General features: G+C 43.6%; 2 protein-coding genes across 6 annotated transcripts; one reads left to right on the forward strand and one right to left on the reverse strand.

The window, feature by feature from the left end:
• Nucleotides 1-1270: 1270 nt before the first annotated feature.
• On the forward strand, nt 1271-5022 carry sqstm1 (sequestosome 1). Of its 2 annotated transcripts, none has more exons than XM_047354415.1 (8): nt 1271-1630; nt 2439-2534; nt 2618-2880; nt 3131-3272; nt 3351-3419; nt 4160-4323; nt 4401-4575; nt 4648-5022. In XM_047354415.1, exons 1-8 carry the CDS (start codon nt 1462-1464, stop codon nt 4806-4808), a joined length of 1239 nt encoding a protein of 412 aa, XP_047210371.1. In that variant the 5' UTR covers nt 1271-1461; the 3' UTR covers nt 4809-5022. The 2 variants fall into 2 exon arrangements, with proteins under 2 accessions (XP_047210371.1, XP_047210372.1); XM_047354416.1 differs by lacking the exon at nt 1271-1630 and adding an exon at nt 1720-2090.
• Nucleotides 4878-17324, reverse strand: LOC124860828 (MRN complex interacting protein). Of its 4 annotated transcripts, none has more exons than XM_047354418.1 (7): nt 16322-17324; nt 11840-11899; nt 11315-11412; nt 7779-7830; nt 7594-7712; nt 7032-7095; nt 4878-5349 (listed from the first exon to the last, which is right to left on the reverse strand). In XM_047354418.1, the coding sequence occupies exons 1-7, from the start codon at nt 16379-16381 to the stop codon at nt 5101-5103; spliced, it is 702 nt and encodes a 233-aa protein (XP_047210374.1). In that variant the 5' UTR covers nt 16382-17324; the 3' UTR covers nt 4878-5100. The 4 variants fall into 4 exon arrangements, with proteins under 4 accessions (XP_047210374.1, XP_047210373.1, XP_047210376.1 ...); XM_047354417.1 differs by having other exon boundaries at nt 11306-11412; XM_047354420.1 differs by lacking the exon at nt 11840-11899.
• Nucleotides 17325-17428: the final 104 nt, after the last annotated feature.

Here is a 17428-nt window from a genome sequence, read left to right on the forward strand (position 1 = left end):
CTGTGACACCTTTCTGGAGAGGGGAATCGTCTGAGCTTCTGCTGGCAACAACTTAATGCTCACCTTCTACAGATGATCCACATGGCCCTGTCTTTTAGTGTTTAACCCTTTCTCTCTCCTAGACATGGCTACTGACTGAGCTTCTACTGTAACTAACTCTATGTTCTCTCTTTCAGACTCTAACCTTGAAAACTGGATCAGAGTTTATCTGTTCTTTCTTTCTAGATGAAACGACTAAAGGAGCTACATCCATTAACATTTACTTTTCCTTCCCATAGAAAGTACTCCTGGATCAGTGCTTCTTTGTTCTCTTTGTGTCTCTGCTCTGTTCTCTCAAACCCCCAGTTGGTCGTGGCAGATGGCCGCTCACACTGAGCCTGGTTCTGGTTCTGCTGGAGGTTTCTTCCTGTTAAAAGGGAGTTTTTCCTCTCCACTGTCGCTACATGCATGCTCAGTATGAGGGATTGCTGCAAAGTCAACACCAGTGACTGTCCACTGTCTCTACATGCTCATCCAGGAGGAGTGAATGCTGCAAGTCACTGACTGGATGCAATCTGCTGGGTTTCCTTAGATAGAAAAACTTTTTATCCAATTTGAATAAATAACTAAATCTGACTGAACTGTTCAATAGTTACGATTAATTGGAATGTATGAACCTGACTTGAAATCTGGATGATTCGATTGACTTAGTAAAGTGCCTTGAGATGACATGTGTTGTAAATTGGTGCTTTATAAAGAAAACTGATTTGAACTGAATTTGCACTAGTTAGATCTTAGTTTCAGATATCTAAATATTTAAGATATAGTCAGTCAGTCATTTTCTACCGCTTATTCCATAGTGGGTCACGGGGAACCTGGTGCCTATTTCCAGCAGTCTATGGGCGAGAGGCGGGGTACACCCTGGACAGGTCGCCAGTCCATCGCAGTATTTAAGATATATTAAATTGAAAATATGACTTGTCGGAACAAAACGCAAAATTACTTTATGACCAGTCATAAAGTAATTGTTATCTCGTAATATACGTTTCATTTATACCAGTGAGAATAACTAGAGACATCCTAATTAACTAATATGCCTAGTCACATATCAATTTCAGACATCTGGAAGGTGTGGTGAAGTCAATTTTATGTTAAAACGACCTGCCATACAGGGCGACCCATCACCTGGTCACGCGGCGTGGGGGAAAGTCCCGCACTGAGTCATTCTGCAGTCGCCTATTGGTCACGGCGGACCAATAAGAGTCCACGTACGTCTGGCAGCGGTGACGTCGGTGACGTAAGTAAACATAAAAAGGTGAAGCTTTCAAGCTGCGTCACAAACTTTCAAGTTTGTTTGGTTCGTGTTCGGATCAGCTCAGCTCGCAATCCGTCTCGGTTCGTGTTTCAAATTCAAAAATACTTTATTAATCCCAAAGGGAAATTCAGCCCAGAGTTCCTCGGTTCGGTTCAGTTCTAGTCGAGATGTCGGTGACAATGAAGGCCTACCTGCTGGGGAAGGATGAGCAGGTAAAGGAGATCCGCAGGTTCGCCGTGGATCAGGAGGTCTCCTGCAGTTTCGAGTACCTGAGCAAGAAGGTGTCAGCAGTGTTCTCCAACCTGAGCTCCTCCACCTTCAACCTGTTCTACAAAGGTGAGGGTCACATGGTCTTTACGTGGTCTTCAGATGTCTAACTCAGTTTGTTTAAACTCGTTTTGGGGGTTTTAATGTAGTAAAGCGTTTACAGGTGGGTTCCAGATGTTCCAGATGTTCTAACTTCACTGAGTGGAATGCTGAGCCTCAGGAGGAGCTCGAACCTGTGAACTTCGGGGTCATGTGACCTTGTTTGTTTTTCTACAGTCTGATCTGGCTGGGTGGAGGCTACGCCCCTGAGCTGATTTACCTGTTCTGAGGTTTAATACCGTCGTTATAAACACCCGCCTTGTCACCATGGTAACCTGCTAAAATCTGCTGACATTATTGGTCGGACATTTCTCTAAATCTCTAATTGGACCTGGTTACCATCGTGACTGAACACCACACCTGCTCAGTTTTACTCTAACTGGTTCCAGTATCACCAGTCTGGGTCAGTTCAGAACCAGAAATGAGTGAGGTGTGTTTCTACATTTGAACAGCTGATCTCAGGTTTAATTTGTTCTGTTTTTAGAATATTTAATGAAACCGTTTGATTAGTTTCTGGTCATGTCCGAACCTGATATGTGATCCCCTCCCTCAGAGGAGATTCTGGTTCTGATGGGATCCACTGGTGTTTAATGAACTGGAGTGAAGGGAGCAGCTGGATGTTAGAAAACTACATGAAAATAAACAGAATAGCAATGATCACATGACCACTCTGTCAGAACAGTGGGCGTGGCCACAGAGGTCAAAGAGGCTCCCTCTGATCGGTTAGATGTGTTCCTGGTAAAGGTATGATCTCATGTTGATGATGGTGGTGTTTCAGATGAAGATGGAGACCTGGTGGCATTCTCATCTGATGATGAGCTAATGATGGGTCTGAGCTTCGTGAACGACGGCATCTTCCGCCTCTTCATCAAAGGTAAAACAAACAGACAGTGTTTGTGTGAGATGAAAACTGTGTCCACCGCTCCATCTGAATAAAGTTTTGTTGAATCCTCACAGAGAAGAAAGAGCACCGACGGGACTTTCCTCTTCATGCCTTCCCGCCCTTTGCCTTCGGCACCCCTCCTCCTCCACACGGACCCCCTCACGTGGCCCCACCCCCCGCCCTCCACCCGAACATCACCTGTGACGGCTGCGAAGGCCCCATCATGGGAACTCGCTTCAAGTGCTCGGTGTGTCCCAACTATGACCTGTGCTCCACCTGTCAGTCTCAGGGGAAGCACACGGAACACGCTCTGCTGCCCATCTGGCACCCCCTACAGGTGAGAAGAAATGTGGAGACCCGATGTCCTGGTCCTGGTCCTGGTCCTGGCATGTATCAGACATGGGACAGGTGAAATCTGGTTTAGGTGTGACCTAGCCAGGTTTAGATAAGATCTGAGTCCAGTTAGACTGGATAGATCTCCACTCCTGACTGGCTTGCCGATAGGCTCCACCCACAGCTGAACGAATCAGAAGAGCTGATGTTTAAATATGAAGTGATGGTTTTATTAAAAACAGCTCCTCCCGCAGCACTTTTTTCCTCGGGGCAAGTGGATGAAGAGGATGAGACACTGCATGTGGAACCAGCACTCGGCCCAGAACCAGACCCAGGACCAGGAGCAAGAGCAGGCGGAGCCTGCCAGACCTGCAGCGGACAACAGTGCCCCCTCTGGTCAGTGATGGAAATAGAAATCTGTAACTGCCCAAACTGAAAAGTCAATCAACTGACTGAACTCTGACCTCTGTGCAGCCTCACAGGCCAGCGTGGACTTCCTAAAGAACATTGGGGAGGGCGTGGCCGCCATGCTGAGCCCGCTTGGTGAGTGATGTCACAGATTATTAACTTGTTTTAGCAGCATTTCTATAAAGCCGGAGTTTAAGCTTCTCCCAGTGAAGGTTAAAGCTGTGGTAAATTATTGGAGCTGAAGGTAAAATGGAGGAACGTGTGTTCCTGATAAGCTCTTGCAGTTCATTCACTGCTCCTCCCACAATGGAGGAACAGTCCGTCTCCATCAGGAACAGCGCTCTATGTTCCTCACAGACAGGAATGAATTTTAGTGGCAGAAGTGAGAGACCCGATCCTGTTTGGATCTCTATATCTCTGCCATCTTTTCCAGCAGAACCTAACCTGGTCCACAGATAGTTGGACTTTAGCTGACTCATTTATTTTGATCCTTTTTTACAGTTTTTCCACAATCAGTTTAAGTTCAGATTTTCCCACAGAATGTTCAGGTTCTGACCCAGTATAATATTCAGGACCATTTGGATCCTACCTCTCTTCATGGCCACAGTTTCTACATCCAAACGTAGGTGTTTTTGTCTCCTTTTAGCCAGTGTGTCTCTTGCTAGAATAGTTGGGACTCAACATTGGCCTAAAAGGTGCTGTTAGTCTTACAGAACCTCACACAGAACGTTACAGGATCGGAGTATGCTCAGGGACTCCTGCAGGTCAGGCCCCAAAATAACACCTGTTAGACAGGTGTGCCCATCCTCCTCACTTAATTTCAGCCTCATGTCTTTAGACCCGAACAGGAAGTGATGTCATCTCTCTATGTGCAGGTATTGATGTGGACATCGATGTGGAGCACGAAGGTCAGAGGACAAAGGTAACTCCACCCACTCAGAGTGGAGATGGACAGGGCGATGTAGACCTGGATGGAGAGGGCGGAGCCAGCAATGAGGGTGGAACCAACATTGAAGGCAGTACCAACCAAGGGTCAAAGGTCAGTTAAGCAGCATTACAAACCTTCAAACCAGTCAGTGATTAATAAGTTATTGGTCAAAACACCTAACATTGCAGGTTAGTCGAGACTCTGATGAGGAGTGGACTCACCTAAGCCCCAAAGAGGTCGACCCGTCAACAGGTGAGCTCCAGTCACTGCAGCCAGATGGCCAAGGGCCCCCACAGCTAGGGTCCCCTCAGCAGGGGCCCACAGGTCTGCGGGAGGCAGCTCTTTACCCACACCTGCCTCAAGGTGAGCTCTCAGATTCTGTCCTTAGTTGTGATGACCGCGCCCATTATTAAACTCCTCCCTCTGCCTCTCCAGAAGCAGACCCACGTCTGGTGGAGTCATTGGCGGCAATGCTGTCGATGGGGTTCACCGACGAAGGCGGATGGCTGACCCACCTCCTTCAAGCCAAAAACTGCGACATCGGAGCTGCACTCGACGCCATCCAGTACGCCAAGCAGCCCCGCCCACCCCAGTGACATCATCTCAGCAACTGTTTTCTTTAACCTGAGACCTGTTAGCATTTAATCAACTACTTTATGCGGGGGTTTGTTTAATTAATACGTTTATTTGTTCTTCTGTTTCTATTCTCTACGATCGGATTTCTGATCAACTGGTCAATAAAAACTTTAAAAAAAACTTTGTGTCAAAATAAACAAGAGATCAATATAAATAAAACATCTCAGACAAAAGCAAACGCCTCTGATCTGAACAAAGTGGGTCAAATAAACACAAACAGAGCAGTTCAAATCTAAACAAACGGCATCAAAGCTAAAAACTCTGAAAGTCGTCATCAAAGTTGAACTCTTCGCCGCTTTCAAACATGGAGGGCACAGGAAACTGGGGGCGGAGTGTGATGTCATCACTGCAGGCCTTGGTAGCTACTGCACCTGTTGATTGACTCCACCCACTAACAGAACACTCCACCCCCTGCCTGTGAGCCCTTAGGAAATGACTCCATCTGGAACCAGAACCACTGTGTGAACTGGTGGCATCTGATGTCACTGCTGGAAGCTGCAGCTGCACAGAAGAAGAGGAGGAAGAGTTAGATGATGCATTTAAGGTTCTTCTGCTTTTGTTAAACAGAAAACACACATTTTACTTTGTAAAATAACCATAAACATCACATGCCACACCTCTGCAGTTTCAGCCAATCAGAGAAGGGAGGCTAGAAGTCACCTGACCTGCTATGATATGTTGAGTGATTCTGGTTAAAATTGAAGATGTTCATGTTCATCTTGGTGCTGAGATCTTTACAGAACATTTCAGTCATCGACCCAACTGGACATTTCTGGAAGTGAATTCCGATTCTGTTGAGTTTCGAACTTCGGTTTGAGTTTGAAAAGTTAAACTGCTGCAGAGTCACATGACAGCAGCTTATTTATTTTTTTCTTTCCAAAGAGTAAATAAAACATTTTTTAAATCCATCTTTCCCAAAAAGAACTGGTGTTCGGGTTAAAGTTCTGACTCAGTTGCTGTGACCTAATGTGAGCTCTGTGTGGACGTAGATTTGAATATTCAGTGAAACATCAAGTTCATCATGTGAATAAATGTGTTTTCCTCTTTTCTACCTTTAAATCTGGAGTTTCATCTTGAAACCATCCTGATTCTTATTGTGGAACCAGAACATTAAGATGTGACCCTTCAGAACAAACAAAAGCCAACCCATGAAACCAGATCTTCATCCACAAACTGAACAATCCCAACTGTTACCCTGCTCAATAAGTCGCAGGGTAGGAGGTCTGTATGAGGTTCTCATAAGAACATAAAGTCTGTCGGGTTCTAAAGGAAACATAATGAGGTTTATGTCAGGTTCTAAGAAGAACATCAGGAGATCTGCTTGAGGTTCTAAGGGAACATCAGGAGATCTGCGTGAGGTTCTAAGAAGAACAGGAGGTCTGTGTGAGGTTCTAAGGGGACGATTAGAAGGTCTGTATGAGATTCTAAGGGGAACATCGTTACACCTTTCCACGACCACGGTTTGGAGCCCGTTCCGGTTCCTAAACGTGATTTTGAACGCGTGTTTCCACTGACGAAAGACATTCCAAAGCGCGAACTCTGGTTCAGCTGCAGAATACTTGGTTCTTCTGTGCGAACCATAAGGTCACCCGTGGGCGGGTCGAAGTCGCAGACAATAGAACCAACAAGTATGGAGGCGAAGATGGAGAGTGTACCGTATAAACATTTATGTTTGCAAAAACACACTAAACACTCATGGTTTAACTACTCGATTCTGTTTCACTCGCAGATGAGAACATTGTACATCATTGCACTGAGTCAACGTCTTCTGTATTAACTGTAGTTTATAGATGCTCTCTTGTTGGATTAGAAGGAACACTGAGCAGCTCAGGAAGCTCTGCTGTCTCACTACCACACCCTGTAACACCACCTGTTGGTGACCCATGCTTGGTTCGCCAAACTGGTGGAAATGGCTGTCGGTGCTCAACAAAGCACCAAAGATCGAAGGCACCCGAACTGAACTGGTTCAAGAATGAGAGTTCCTTTGGTGTAAGAAACGCTACACAAGGCTTGTCGGGTTCTAACAAGAACATCAGAATGTATGTGTGAGGTTCTAGAGGGAACATTGTGAGGTTTGTGTCGGGTTCTGAGTGAAAGATAAGGAGGTTTGTCGGGTTCTAAGAGGAACATGATGAGGTCAGGTGGTGGAGAGACAGTATTGCTCAGCGATGTTGGCGTGCTACCTTGGCAGGTATGCAGCCATCTTCTCGTCTTCCATCTGCAAGCTCCTCTGATCTCTGTCTTTTCCTGAAAGAAAGAGGGAAAAGGCAGAATAATGATTGTTGATAAATTATGATCATTTGTTTTACACCCTGATCCAGAGGGAGGGAATGTCAGGTCACTGATGGCAAAGGAGTCGGAGCTCCTGTGTGAGGTCCAGCGGTACCAACCGGATGTAGTTGGACTGGTAAATCCAAACAAATAGAAAGGGTCAACAGGGATCGACCTTCCACTCTGCAGGGGAGGTTGGGATCATAGAATGTTAGTGGGTCATTTCCAGGGCCTTGCTTTGGACGGAGGTTTTCCTGGGTCAGACCCAGAATTCTCCGGAGGGACCACATATCTTTTCCAGGAACATCTTGGGATCTTCCAGGAGGAACCGAAGGTTTTGCTGGAGTTAGGCATGACTGGGATTCTTTACTCTATCTATTACTGGTTTACTGGTGTTTTATTGGTTTAATATTGATGCACAACAATTAAAAAGGTAAGTAGGCGGAACCTGAAACATGTTATACTCAAAGTCACCTGCTATTGGTGTTGCTCCCATGAAGATGGTTCCTGCCCACTAAGACCTCTTCCTTGGACTCCTCCTCCTGAGGTGTGTCCAAATACTTGCCCCAACGGCTCACCTGAGAGGGTCTCACCTGCAGACAGACACACAGGACTAAGAGATTCAGGTTTTCCTGGTTTTAAAGAACACACCGTCTCACCTGGTCATCTGTATGCTCCGTCTCCTCTTCTTCCTCTGCCTCTACCTGCTCACTGTGGACATAAGTCATAAGAAGGAGCCAGGTAAGTGAACCTGGGGTCAGTTTGTCCAATAAATCAATCCCAGACAGTGACACAGTTCTGGAAAATTGTGCAATGGATAGTCCAAATGGAACATCAACCCGAGATCTGATCTTTCCTACTTCAAATCTGACCTTTCTTACCTGTTATCCGATCTTGTCCTACCCGAGATCCTATTTTTTCCTACCTGAGACCCGAACTGATGCTACTTGGAATCCAACGTGTACCTGTCTCTGATCCGACTTGTTTCTACCTAAGCTTCAACCTGTTCCTCCCTGTGATAAGATCTGTTCCTACCCGAGATGCGACCTGAGACCCGACCTGTACCTGCCTGTGATCCAATGTAGCATCTTTGACAGGTAAAAAATATAAATATAAGAAAATGGTTAAATAAAACTTAAAGACAAAGAGCAAATTAAAAGATACACATATTTAAAAATAAGTACAGTAACATTTGATCCCCTCCAGTTTTATTTCTGGAAACCATGAGCAAATTTTGGTTTGAGTACCTGAGGACTCCAGTTGGAGTATATTCCTTTAATAACTCAGTAATAGTAAAAGAAGTCGGACCATGAAGGGTCCGGAAAGTTAAAGTCGTGATTCTAAGACAAATTCTAAAATGAACAGGCAACCAGTAACAAACAGGTAACCAGTAGCAGCTAACCAGTGATGAACAGGTAACCAGCAACAGACAACTGTAACAAACATGTAACCAGTAACTAACAGGTAACCACCAACAGACAACCAGTAACGAACATGTAACCAGTAACTAACAGGTAACCACCAACAGACAACCAGTAACGAACATGTAACCAGTAACTAACAGGTAACCAGCAACAGACAACCAGTAACAAACAACCAGTAACAAACATGTAACCAGTAACTAACAGGTAACCAGCAACAGACAACCAGTAACAAACATGTAACCAGTAACTAACAGGTAACCAGCAACAGACAACCAGTAACAAACATGTAACCAGTAACTAACAGGTAAACAGTAACAGACAACCAGTAACAAACATGTAACCAGTAACTAACAGGTAACCAGTAACAGCTAACCAATGAGGAACAGGTAACCAGCAACAGACAACCAGTAACAAACATGTAACCAGTAACTAACAGGTAACCAGCAACAGACAACCAGTAACAAACATGTAACCAGTAACTAACAGGTAACCAGTAACAGCTAACCAATGAGGAACAGGTAACCAGCAACAGACAACCAGTAACAAACATGTAACCAGTAACTAACAGGTAACCAGCAACAGACAACCAGTAACAAACATGTAACCAGTAACTAACAGGTAACCAGCAACAGACAACCAGTAACAAACATGTAACCAGTAACTAACAGGTAACCAGCAACAGACAACCAGTAACAAACATGTAACCAGTAACTAACAGGTAACCAGTAACAGCTAACCAATGAGGAACAGGTAACCAGCAACAGACAACCAGTAACAAACATGTAACCAGTAACTAACAGGTAACCAGCAACAGACAACCAGTAACAAACATGTAACCAGTAACTAACAGGTAACCACCAACAGACAACCAGTAACAAACATGTAACCAGTAACTAACAGGTAACCAGCAACAGACAACCAGTAACAAACATGTAACCAGTAACTAACAGGTAACCAGTAACAGCTAACCAATGAGGAACAGGTAACCAGCAACAGACAACCAGTAACAAACATGTAACCAGTAACTAACAGGTAACCAGCAACAGACAACCAGTAACAAACATGTAACCAGTAACTAACAGGTAACCACCAACAGACAACCAGTAACAAACATGTAACCAGTAACTAACAGGTAACCAGCAACAGACAACCAGTAACAAACATGTAACCAGTAACTAACAGGTAAACAGTAACAGACAACCAGTAACAAACATGTAACCAGTAACTAACAGGTAACCAGTAACAGCTAACCAATGAGGAACAGGTAACCAGCAACAGACAACCAGTAACAAACATGTAACCAGTAACTAACAGGTAACCAGCAACAGACAACCAGTAACAAACATGTAACCAGTAACTAACAGGTAACCAGCAACAGACAACCAGTAACAAACATGTAACCAGTAACTAACAGGTAACCAGCAACAGACAACCAGTAACAAACATGTAACCAGTAACTAACAGGTAACCAGCAACAGACAACCAGTAACAAACATGTAACCAGTAACTAACAGGTAACCAGCAACAGACAACCAGTAACAAACATGTAACCAGTAACTAACAGGTAACCAGCAACAGACAACCAGTAACAAACATGTAACCAGTAACTAACAGGTAACCAGCAACAGACAACCAGTAACAAACATGTAACCAGTAACTAACAGGTAACCAGCAACAGACAACCAGTAACAAACATGTAACCAGTAACTAACAGGTAACCAGCAACAGACAACCAGTAACAAACATGTAACCAGTAACTAACAGGTAACCACCAACAGACAACCAGTAACAAACATGTAACCAGTAACTAACAGGTAACCAGCAACAGACAACCAGTAACAAACATGTAACCAGTAACTAACAGGTAAACAGTAACAGACAACCAGTAACAAACATGTAACCAGTAACTAACAGGTAACCAGTAACAGCTAACCAATGAGGAACAGGTAACCAGCAACAGACAACCAGTAACAAACATGTAACCAGTAACTAACAGGTAACCAGCAACAGACAACCAGTAACAAACATGTAACCAGTAACTAACAGGTAACCAGCAACAGACAACCAGTAACAAACATGTAACCAGTAACTAACAGGTAACCAGCAACAGACAACCAGTAACAAACATGTAACCAGTAACTAACAGGTAACCAGCAACAGACAACCAGTAACAAACATGTAACCAGTAACTAACAGGTAACCAGCAACAGACAACCAGTAACAAACATGTAACCAGTAACTAACAGGTAAACAGTAACAGCTAACCAATGATGAGCAGGTAACCAGCAACAGACAACTGTAACGAACATGTAACCAGTAACTAACAGGTAACCAGTGCTATAACCCTGGCCCTGGGAACCTTGTTGGACTATACAGCAGGATGGACTCTGAAATACCAGATGTTTTTAACCAAAACTCTGGTGGCCTCTGCCAGAAACCTGAAAACGGGTCATTACTGGTTCCGTCAGCAGGACTATGGTCAACCTTTCTTCCTTCTAGATGACTATTCTGTAGAAAACCTGTGGGCTGAGCTGGGAGAGGAGATACAGTATGGGAGAGGAACCAGGACTCTGGACAATCTAGAGAGGGATGGGAAAGATCCTCCTCTCTTTAGAAGATCCAACCTTGGAAAAACATTGGAGAAGACCAAATGTTGTCCTATTGTCTAAAGGAGCTTGGACAGTGTTAACAGGGTGGAGGACACAGTAAAAACGGATCAGTTTGTTCAGGAAAAGGTGAGCATGACAAAAAAGGCTGGTAACCATAGCGACCAGGTGTTGTCCTCCTGATCTTCCATCATGGCTCCTCTCATGGCGTTCAGCTTCTGGACATGACGACGGCAGTCCGCTCCAGACCCCCGACCAAATTCCTGCCGACCAAAGCTCTGATCAGAGTTCAAATCTAAGCTCAGGAGACACTTAATGAAAAGAACCTGAAGAACAGTTCTGGAGGTTCTCAGAGTGACCTCACTCAGCCTTCTGTCATTTGGATCTCAGAGGTTCAGAAGCTGTGTATAGAGGACCTGAGCAGTACTGTGTCAGTACCAACTAAATTTGTTCTCCGTAAATGGGCCTCGATACTAGAACCTGGCGAATGTTTAAATCAGAGTAACTTAGATTCAGACCAGTTTCTGTCCCTCCCTTTAAACTATGTTCCCATCCTGTGATAATCATGATTCGATATACGGTGCAGTTCCACTCTGAACCAAACAAAGAAGGAGAAACTGATTCAGACAGTCTGATCTGCAGCTGCTGCATGATGAGTACTGATCCGAATACTGACGATGTGGTCCTGACCTTCAGCAGCGACTGCTTTTCTCCACACAGCTTACAGCTCCATTTCTTCACCTTCTTCACCTGACAGACAAGAGGCAGGAAAAACACTCATCAACATATTTGGGCCTGTCTGTAACTCAGTATATTGATCTTTTAAGTGTTGGACCAAAGGCGGGTCAGAACGTCTGAACTCCTGTTCATTAAAGAATGAGTTCAGTTATTATAATGAGGAGCTGGTGTTTTTTCCTCCTTAATGCTGTGATGGTGTTACTGGGAATGTTTTCACTTCTTACTGCTAACCGACACCTTCTACCCTCCTCACCATTCTAACAACTTTTCATCTCTAGGGGACAAATGCACACCTGCTCCACTCACCCATACACAGATAATCCAAAAGGTTGAAGGTCATACAAACTCAAGTTCTTATCACATCCATTGCCCTTTTTCTACAAGCTCGACTTTAGCCGACTCCGCTCCACTCAGCCTGTTTGGTGACCATTTTCATTACTGGCTTTTTCTGGTCCCTGCTGGGCAGCAGATCCTATCTGGGCAGAGCAGAGTCGAAATGTGACGTGAAGAGACTGCTGTTCACTGATTGGCCATGAGTGTGGTCAGCTGTATGTCAGCGGCAGGAAGAAGTGTTCACCGAGGTAGTCGATGACACGCCTAGGATTTTACCGCACACAGCAGCGCTCGGGAAAGCTCAAAGAACTTCAAGAGTCACTACAACAATATCAAGGACCAAAACGACCAGAGCGGGTCAGACTGGAACCTGTAGCGGTGGTTGGATGACAAGATGTTTAACGGTGAAGGTTTATTTCACTTAGCACGTTTGTACTTCAAACTTGTCTCACGTTTGGTTGGCTCACACCGAACCATAAGAAGGTATGGGTTCAGAGCGGGACAGTGTGTGGTGCTGGCGGCTGGAGCTTCATGCCACAGCTCCAGCTGTCAGTGGGTCCATGGAAACACAACAGGTTCTGTGCGGAGTAGAGCGACACTGAGCGGAGCGGTGCTGTGCGGACCTGGAACCATGAGAGGAGACCATCTGAATTAAACGTGACAGAACCAGTGTCTGAGCAGCAGGATGAAGGAACAGCTGCACGATGATTATAACTGAGCTCAGATTGTTCCTACAGGTGATCAGGAGGCAGAGGTTCTGATCCACCTTTTACAGAATTTATATGAAAATGGTTATTTGACGAAATTCTAGATTAGAGCATGGAAAGGCAGAACAGAACCAGAACAAACCGATACATTTCAGCACTCGGTAGCTTGTTTGGATCTGTGGAGTCCAAACCATTTTCCACCGCAGGCCAAAATCAGAGTTAAAGAACTTGGATGATTTTTTCTAATTAAAAACACAAATTTATTTTAGGCGAATATTTTCCTTTTTACCTTGTGAACAAAAGATTCAACATGTGATATTTGAATGAAACAAAGGAGAAAGGAACAAACTACTGCAGGTCCAAAAATGGCCTGAGGCGTTCACCTTAATAGAAGACAGAAAACTGTTTGGTTCGTGTTCTGAACTTTATGGGTCCAATTTTCTTGGTCTAGAAAATGTTTTAGCTCATTCTCAGCAACAAGAACTTTCCATTTCAAGAGAAATAAACTTTTCATAAAGGATCTCATCCTGAAAAAGACAAAACATGTCTTCATCTGCCTCAGGTCCATTTGCTGTAGAACCACATTTGGACCCTTTTTGAACAAAATATTATTTCCAGGGCCCCTAACGGCCCCTGGGCTGCAGATTGGACAACCCTGATTCACAGGGAGGAAGTTCCTCTTTTTGCATCAACTTTAAACTGCAGAAATTTGACATTTGGACTTATTTTGGATCTGCTTTATAACCCGCCGATTATTATTTATTCATTTAATCACTGGTCTTCTGCAAAGTTCTGTTCCCCCTGTGTCGGGGGCCCGCACTGCAGCCAAGGAGGCGGACCCGACCGTCTTCACAGCTTGTTGCTAAAATGACGAAACGTAATCATGTCAAAGTTGTTACTTTATTTTTTAATCTAGAGCTCCTAGAAAAACACATCAATGAAAATAAACCTGCTCTTGTGAGTTTTTGAATCGCCCAGAGAATCAAAGTGTTTTCCAGCTTGTGTCATGTTCACCTGGAGGACATCAGACTGCCACCAAACACTGGTTTCCAGCATGTTGGGTTTATTTTTATGACTGATATGAAAAAATGGAAGCTCACTCAGCTGGACATCAACGATCAGGCTTCCATTATTCTGGTAAATCATTCTCTAATGTAAAATATGACAAAATACTGGATCCATGAAAGATATTTCTAGTAGCTAACTTTTGGTTGGTATGGTTTGATGTTTTGTCTAAAATATATTTCGACTGTTTGAAATATTCTGTATCGTCCTCATAACATGGGAACAAGATAATCTTGGTTCATTCTTCTCATCGTGGACCAGTCCTGTGAATTTGGACACATTTGCTTCATATTACAGAACCCTATGCGCCCCACATGAGAGAACAACCTTCTATGTAACCATTAATTTAGTTAACTTATGCAACAAAATCTTAACAACAGCAAAGTCCAAAAAAACCCAACAGAAATCTTTGTAAAAACACTCTAAGAACATGCCAAACAAACAAAGCCTTCTTCTGCTTGAGGTCTCCAACACACGCCTGATGAAACCATCTGTTGCATGCATCACATTGGATCTAGAAATAAAACTATTGAATTTGCATTTTGTAGGAGAATAAAATACCAAGAGAACTATATTCCTTTTTAATGTAATAAAGTGAATCAATGTTTTGATTTATTTATGTACTGAGGTACATTACCATAAAGTTTTAGATACACTTTCTCACTTAATGCGTCTCTTTATTTTCATGACTATTTACATTGTAGATTCTCACCAAAGGCGTCAAAACTATGAATGAAGACACATGGAAATATGTAGTAAACAAAAACTGTGAAATAACTCCCAACATTTTTAGATTTTAGGTTCTTCCCTTCGCTCTGATCACTGCTTCGCTCTCTTGTTATTCTCTCCATGAGCTTCATGAGGTGCTCACCTGGAAGAACTTCCCAGAGGTTCATTGAAAGAAGGTCAAAGGTTAACATTTCAGTCATCACAGTAAAAGACGGCTACTTTAAGGAATCTAAGATATAAAACATATTTAAAGTTATTTTACAGTTTGATACCTTCAGTAAGAATCAATGAACAATGCAAATAGTCATAAACAGAAAGCAAACCGTTAAATGAGAAAGCTGTTCTAAAACCTTTTTAAGTCTCGTGTTCCCCTTTACCACAGTAGTGGCAAAGTGCCTTTATGTTATCTGATTAAAATGAAATAAAACATGTGAAAACCATGTTCAGTTGTCATGCTTAACAAATTTTACTTTACAAGCCAACGTGAGACAAAACTGGTCATACTGAAGAACCCAGTGAGTTGAAGCTTAGAACTGCGATAGCATGGCACCTTTACTGTAAGATACTAATAAAATCAATACTTACTGGACATTCTATTTTATTACAAGTAAGTAGATGAAAGACCAGCAGCAAAGCAGTTATGGATTAGAGGACAAAGTTAAAACACTAGTTTGAGTGAGTGGCTATTCGGCGCAATAGGCTTCATGGTCAAAGTATTTGACATATCCACAAGTATTGACACAAAGACACAAATCCTGAGCCAGGAGCTTTTGGGTCTCAATCAGATGAAGGCCTTACAGAACCAAGTACGTTGGGCGTCTTAACCTGTGGTAGAAAGCATTTTTTAAATCAATTTACTGGGGAGCATTAGAAAGTATTTCATATTCAGGTGTGCATGTATGGGTCTGTCACAATCCAGGAAAACATAACATGTCCAACTTGTACTGTAGGTTAATTACTTCCACCCCAACAAGTCAGATCTGTGCCTGACCTGATATACATACTCATGAGATTAATTGTCTACTTAAATAATCTAAATTCTTTCTGAATGCATTTAAAGAGACTATTAACTAAAAGCTTCACTTAGCTCATGTCATTGTTCCTGATTTAATCTCCCTTATTGAAACAGATTAGGTTGGTCCGGAGCCTCAGGTTCACCTGGTGGCCTGACCAAATGCTGATTGACTCACACACTGGATACTGTACAGGATGGGTTATTAGATTTTTATATCACTTTTACAAATTGTCATGAAGTTCTTATTTTTATTGATGTGTTTTTCTAGGAGCTCTAGATTAAAAAATAAAGTAACAACTTTGACATGATTACGTTTCGTCATTTTATCGACAAGCTGTGAAGACGGTCGGGTCCGTCTCCTTGGCTGCAGTTCGGGCCCCCGACACAGGGGGAACAGAACAAGTCCGGAACCGGACCGCCGCTTGGAATTCTGATCGACCCAACAAAGCTATGACTAGAGGGACCAGCTTCAACCTAATTGGACCTTTGTTTAGGGCTGTTGTTGTTAGCATGCTGGAGATATGACTCTTACTGAACAAACAGGCCTCTGACCGGAAGTCAGTCACCAGCTAACCGGATATTTACCTGCTGCACCTGGAAGCTCAGGCAGCGGAAACACCTGACCACGTGAAACTCCTGGACCATGACAGACCCGCAGCTGTGGTTCTGATTCTGGATGGCCGCGCGCTCCACCTGTTTCCGCGGTTCCGTTTGAACTGTGCAATGACGTCACGTTGAGCGGCATATTGGAAATCATGACACCAGCGCGCCCCCTGCAGGAAGGAGGAACGTGAACTCGGAACCATGTTTTCTGTTCCGGAGATGTTCTGCTGCAGAGTTAACCGGGCAGTTCCAACAGCGGGTTCTACTCCCTTGGAAGATGCTTTCAGCCAGAACTCCTGTTCTTCAGGTTCTTCTTCAGATGTGACTCCAGAGGAAGTTTCTAAAGCTTTGGACCGTGTTCCTACTGCAGCACCCGATTTCTCTCCTCTGAAGTCAGACTGGTCAGACTGAGATGGAGGCAGGTCCTCCTCTGTGGAGATCCAGTTAATCTATTCCAGAACCCCTCTCCGGATTTCTCCTTGTTAATTAATTCACAGGCCCAGGGGCGCAACATGATATTCTGAGTCCTGAGTATCTTGGTGGGTCCCCTTACTCCCCTCATCCTTATTCTTATTCACAGAAAATAAAGTGAATAAGTTCGGTGTCTTCGTGGGATCACCTGGTCTCATCCACAGCGAGGACATCATATCTGTGCTGCTGCTGATTGATAATGGTAGAATAAAACCCAAACAGTGGTTCAGTCTGGAAATCTGTGTGGAACGGATGATTCGAAGCATTGTTCTGGTCCATATCTGGTTCCGTTACGTTACACAAAACAATGATTATTTTTCTTGTGTCCTTTCCTGATTCGGAACTGATTTACCGCCTGACGTGGGTCAAAGATTTAAAGCTTATCTTAACTGTGCTTCTTTTACAAAACCCATTTGTTCTGAGTGCTGTCTTGGATTGTGAGGTTCTGGTGAAATGGACGGGTCACCAGGTTGGCTCGCTGGGATCACCTGATGAAAGAAAGATAAATGTTTTTTTTTACCTGCAGCACCTTCAGAGATTTATTCGATTTTTTATCTGGTTTGAAAAATGATCAATAAATATTTTAGATGTTGCTGCTGCTGTGCTTCCCTCGGTCTA

The sequence above is a fragment of the Girardinichthys multiradiatus genome, chromosome 23 (genome assembly GCF_021462225.1).
Source record: "Girardinichthys multiradiatus isolate DD_20200921_A chromosome 23, DD_fGirMul_XY1, whole genome shotgun sequence".
Taxonomy (NCBI): domain Eukaryota; kingdom Metazoa; phylum Chordata; class Actinopteri; order Cyprinodontiformes; family Goodeidae; genus Girardinichthys; species Girardinichthys multiradiatus.